General features: G+C 40.1%; 1 protein-coding gene across 2 annotated transcripts in view; it reads left to right on the plus strand.

Annotated features, from left to right (window-relative positions):
* The window catches only part of RALGAPA1 (Ral GTPase activating protein catalytic alpha subunit 1), an 882,008-nt gene that overhangs the window by 401,476 nt on the left and 474,315 nt on the right, over nt 1–6,217 (plus strand). For both annotated transcript variants that reach the window (XM_030214290.1, XM_030214291.1), the window contains exon 28: nt 642–750. In XM_030214290.1, the coding sequence (XP_030070150.1) occupies nt 642–750 (109 nt within the window). The remainder of the gene's footprint in view (nt 1–641; nt 751–6,217) is intronic.

Consider the following 6,217-nt stretch of genomic DNA (forward strand, 5'->3'; position numbering starts at 1 on the left):
ACTAAAACAAATTAATCATATAATTAGAACTGACTGTATAATGTTGCTAGAGTATTACACTGATTGAACATTCTGTGTTTTAGAGAAGCACAGAATTTCCTGGGTTTGAACTAATCACAACTGAACAATACTGTTCTCCCTTTTGAGAAAATAATTTAAAACTATTTTTCTGTAAATTCAGGCCTTTTTTTATTTTTTCAAGGTACAATGTAGCCAGCTGGTTTCTCTTTACATTCTGAGACTAATGGGAAGCCATTGCTGGGTATATTACTTTTTATAGTGGCAGCAGAGGATTGGAGAATGAGAGGATGGAGAATGACTGATGGGAGCAAATGTTCTCTTGGTGAGCACCAATCCCAAAGTAAAAAAAAAAATAAATAAAATGTAGTTCAAGTTCTTTTCCGTTTTGACGATATATAGCACTATATTTTAGCGCAACACACCCAAATTGGCAAGAAAGCCTTTTGAAGTTCGGTGGATGTTTAGTCACCTGTTCAAAACTTATGGTCAAAAAATTTTTATGACCAATATTGAATTTTTGCTGCACTGCATATAGCTGTGTGTGTTTTTTAATCTAGCAGACTATGAATTAACTAGATGAGTGTGCCCAATTAATGTTAGCTATTTAAAATTGTTTTCAGCTGTGTTGCATTATGTAGCCTTGGTATTTGGCTTTGTGAAGAACTGGTCCATGAAACACATCATCCTCAGATTAAGGAAGCACTCAATGTGATCTGTGTATCTTTAAAGGTAAGAGAGAGACAAATAAATCTGTGAAGAGCAATTTTATAGCAGTTACTATGAATAAAATAATGTTACCTATTTAAATTAACTATCTGAAAATTGCCCCCTACACTTTACCCATATTATAGCGGAGACATTGTCAAGGTGGAGTGCCTTTACCTGCCAGTAGGCTGAATACATTTGAAGTTCTTAATTCTTTAAAAGGAACATCATATGCTGTTAACTACTAGACAAGTTTAAGTTACTGAACCACATATTTATTGGGTAGACTATAGAATATTTCATGACATGAGTTGATGGGTGAACTGCTTTCTGAAATATTTCTTGAGTAGAGAGGTGTGGTAGCCGTGTTAGTCCACTTTTAAAGGTAATCAATAGAAATAAAACATGAAAAAGAAAATAAGATGATGCCTTTTTTATTGGACATAACTTAGTACATTTCTTGATTAGCTTTCGAAGGTTGCCCTTCTTCGTCAGATCGGAAATAAGCAAATCTTGGTAGATGACAGTATAGGTAAGTGATAAAAAAACAACAAAGCAGTGGAATCAAATGTATTTATTGGAACAATACCCGACGTGGCCACGTTTCGCCCTCAGGCTGCGTCAGGGGTATATACCCCTGACGCAGCCTGAGGGCGAAACGTGGCCACGTCGGGTATTGTTCCAATAAATACATTTGATTCCACTGCTTTGTTGTTTTTTTATCTACTGTTTTGTAAGCAGTTGTGTGCCTTTTTGTTTTTTTCGTTTAGTATAGGTAAGTGAGACATCAAAGCATTTCAGTGACAATCTAACAGGGTGGGGTGGAGGTGGATGGGTGAGACAGGGGGGGATATGCATGGAGACAGGAGAGTGTCAAAGCAGTGCAATTTACAATTTTATGGCTTATAATGGGCTAGAAAGCCCAGATCTCTGTTAAGTCCTGTCTGGTGGGTGTCAAAATATTTAATCATTCTGACTTCAAAGGTCTTACGTTCCTGTATTGTTTTAAAGTTACAGTGTTCTGTTTTTGTAAAGTGTTGTCCCACCGGCGTGGCATTTTTCATGTGATGTCTGTGTAGGTTAAATTTCTCCAATATAACATCCTTGGTCACATTTTTTACACTGGATGATGTATACCACATTGGAAGATGAGCATTTGAAGGGTTCCTTTATGTTGAATATTTTTCCTTTGTGAATGACTGTGGGGTCCTGTGAGATGCTTTGATGTCTCACATATACTGTCATCTACCAAGATTTGCTTATTTCCGATCTGACGAAGAAGGGCAACCTTCGAAAGCTAATCAAGAAATGTACTAAGTTATGTCCAATAAAAAAGGTATCATCTTATTTTCTTTTTCATGTTTTATTTTGTTTTATTTCTATTGATTACCTGAAATATTTCTGTGATTTGGATTGTTGTTCACTTTGTATATGGCTGAGGTATCAACAGAACAGCATCTATAATTTTCCACTGAGATGATGGAAGCCAGCTGACTGCCCCAGGGATAGCTAAATAAATCTTTTTGATATGTGATACTGGTTTATTTCTCATAGTCAAAATATTATGCATGAGGTGCCTACACCTACCACATCCTGTCCAATTACAGTTAGAGATGTCCATGTGGAAGATCAAAGCCAGGTACATTGGGTGTCAAGGTTTTCACAAAATGTTTGTTTGTCATTAACATTCCAGTGTCTAGACTTCATGATGTTAAAACTGCTTTTCTTAATCTTGACAGCATGGATCCTGAATGGGTTATGTGACTTTAAACATTGATGGAGAAATGTTAGCATATCTGGATTTAAAAAAAGGTTTGGACAAGTTCCTGGAGGAAATGTTCATAGTCTTTTATTGCAATGGACATGAGGGAAGCCACTGCTTGCACTGGGATTGGTAGCATCGAGTGTTGCTACTAATTGGGTTTCTGCCAGGTACTTGTGACCTAGATTGACCACTGTTGGAAGCTAGATGGACCATTGATCTGACCCAGTATGGCTATTCTTATGTTCTTATGGAGAAATGTTGATAAAATCTTAATGAACAGGAGTATTTTCTTCATCCTCAATCTGCTGGTATTCTAGAAGTATTTCAGTGGGTAAATAATGGGGTTGGTCTGATCCAAAGTCCAAATTTCACTTCCTTTTCATCCATACCAGACCAGTCCATCTACCAACGGAAGGAGACAGAGAAAAAATAGTGACGAGTAATTCGTCCCTAAAGGTATTTTGCAGCATAGAATGTTGAGTATTTTTCTCTGTCTCCAAGTGGATGTTGGATGGATTGTGCAGCTCCTTCTTGGACTTTCTTTGTGAGCTCCTGTCTTGGTTTATTCTGAGTGACAGTTGAGCAGGGGGGTCATTGCTGATTGAATTGTGCTCTTTTCTGTGTGAAGATGGAGTCTGAGCCTGGATAACACTCTGTGGGGCCAGGTACCTCATGGTCTCTTAGACAGGGTTTAGGCTGTAACCTCGTGGGCTGTATTCTGGCTATAATCTCCTAAATTGTCTTTTTGCTACAGCATTCTAGGCAGCCTCCATACAATCTCATAGGCTGTGGGCTGACTGCAGTCTTCTGGGTCAACTTCTGGCTGTAGCATCTGGGACAGTGTTTTGCCCATAGCTCATTAGTCTGTGTTCGACCTTCAGCCTCCTAGACTGTATTCTGGTGACAACCCCCTAGGCTGGGTTCAGGCATCAGCCTTGTAGGCTGTTCTGTCGTTCAGAAACCTAGGTTGTGTTCTGTGACAACCTCCTAGGCCATATTCGAGCATTATCCCACTGGGTGGTCTTCAGCTATCAACTTCCTGGCCTGTATTATGACTTACCTTTCTATAGTGTGCTTTGCCCATGGTCTCCTGGGCAGTGTATTCCCTAGGCCTTTTAGGTTGTGGTCTAGCCACGGCCTAATAGACTCTGCTCCACTCACGATCTTGACTAGAGTTTGCAATTTCATTCGCTGGTAATTTAGCTAAACCCCATCCTTGACTTTGGAGCACAGATCATTCCCTAAGTTGGGAGGGTTGCTCTAATTCTGAATATACAGTACTACCATATCTCTGAACATGGAACTAGCTCTTGTCCATATCTGGATATGAAACACTTCTCCATCTCTGCATATGAAGTATACTTTCCTCTATGCATATATTGCATAGCTTCATTTTTTGATATGAAGCACAGCTCCATTTCTGATTAGGGATTGCAGCTCCATCCTTTGCATATGCAGCACAGCTCCATCTCTGAATATTAAGTACAGTTCTATCCCTGGGTATGAACCACAGCTGTATCTATCAACATGAATTCAGCACAGCTTCTTTTCTAGGTATGAAGCACACTTCTTCTCTAGATATGAAGCACAGCTTCATCCCTGATTTTGTAGCATTCCTCCATCTCTACATGTAAGATGCAGTTCCGTCCCTGAATATGAAGCACAGCTCCGTCTTAGAACCTCAACTCCATCTTTGCACACAGATCACACCTCCATCTCTTAGGTAGAGCACAGCTATTCTCTGCATGTGAGGCACAGATCTTTCCCTGGAGGAAGAGCTTGTCTACTTTCAGCTTTCAGCACTCACCTTCTTTCACAGTGGACCCTGGTTGCTTCTATACCATGTGGAGTACACTTATGCACGCTGTTCTGGTGTTTCTTGAGGGTATTTTCTGTGCTGTCTGTCGATTATCTGCATTTGATGCAGTGGTGACTGGTCTACTGCCGTTCTCCAGGTCTACTCAGTCATGCTATAGCAGCTGTTTGTTTGCTGGGTGCTGCTGATGCTCTATGCTCCAGTACACACTTTTATGATTTCTTTTGTATTATCTTCTAGGGGTTACACTGCCTATTGCTTCTGGCCCTTTGGAGATGTCTATAGATTCTGTCTAGTGGGTCCAGCACTAAATGTTTCCTTCTCATATCCTGCAGTCCCAGCCCACATCTCAGTTGTTGTTCTTCTTCTCTTGCTGCCTGACTATCGCTTCGCTATTGCTCCTTTGCTAGTTGTCACCAGTACTGTGAATCACAGTAGTCTGGTTGTCTATATAGTGGCCTGTGATTTTTGTGTCTCCCTTTTCGCCATAGCCTTACTGTCCACTTTCATGTCTTTGGATCTTCTGCCTTTCTCCTCCTAGTAATTCTTTGCAGATGACCTGTTCTCCTGAAGTATATTTTTCCTTCACCCTCCTTTCTGTTTCTGAAGATCCATGTTTGAGACTCTCATTACTAGCTTCTGCTTAATTTTCCCTTCCGATAAGGTCTTGTTCCTAGGAGGTGTGTTTGTGAATTTAGTCCCACCCTAATGGGGGCTCTGCTTTGCTGCATCCTATTCATTCTGGACTAGTCTAGTATGGATGAAAATGAAGGGAAAAATGTCTTACCTGATCTTTTTCTTTCCTTAGTCCTACCAGACCTGTCCAGAAACCCTCCTTCTTTGAGTTCTCAGGATTCTTTGCTGCTGATGTTTCCACTTCGTCACATGAATGTTGTCTGTCTCTTGACTTAGAACAGTCTTGTCCGCAATATCTATGCCTCCTCATTTGTTTACAATAAGGCATGTTTGGCACAGTGGATATCTGGTTTGCTTCATTGCGTCATGAGCACCATTGTCTGGCTGTTCAAATACTGAATATTTTATGCTACACAGTACCCATTATGGCAAATTACTGGAACTAGTTTTTCTCTGTCTCCTTCCACTGATAGATGACATAACCTATTTGTTCTAGACTGATCTGGTAGGACTAAAGGAAAGAAAATTATCAGGTAAGACATAATTTTGCCATCAGCTCACAGAACATAATTAATTTCTTCTTTTTTACCTTAATATAAAGGCCAATATTCAGAAAAGGCTGGATGCCTACATTTAGGCACATAAAGATTTGGAACTTGTGATGTATTACTTGCTTTTACCAAATGCAGGATACATGAGTTATTTCTCTGCATGAGTTGGCTTACAATCTAATTGTACCTAAGGGAATAAGGGGTGAAGTGACTTGTGCAAAGTCACAAAGCATGTCACTGGGAGAAGTGGAATTTGAACCTGGTTCAGAACCCATTTCTCTAACCATTAAAAGGTGTAGATTTAGCTCATGACCTTGTTAGTAGTTCAAGACAAGTAGATGGCTTAAAATCCAAGTTTGTATCTGAGTCAATGGATGGTTAAGTGAATTGCCCCAAATGAAAAAAGAATTGGTGCAATTTGAACTAGGCTTCCATGATTCACAGCCTGCTGCTCTAACAGGCTACACCAGTGGTTCTCAAACCTGGTCCTGGAGGTACTACAGCCAGTCAGGTTTTCAGGATATCCACAATGAGTATTCATAACAGAGATTTGCATGCACTTACTCCACTGCATTCAAATCTCTCTCATGAATATTTATTGTGGATATTCTGAAAACCTGACTGGCTGGGGTGCCTCCAGGCCCAGGGTTGGGAACCACTGGGCTACACCTATTTTCAACCAAAGTAGGAGCTTAAGTTTTCAGCAAAACATTCACCTAAGTT

This window comes from Microcaecilia unicolor, chromosome 9 (genome assembly GCF_901765095.1).
Source record: "Microcaecilia unicolor chromosome 9, aMicUni1.1, whole genome shotgun sequence".
In the NCBI taxonomy this organism is placed as follows: Eukaryota; Metazoa; Chordata; class Amphibia; order Gymnophiona; family Siphonopidae; genus Microcaecilia; species Microcaecilia unicolor.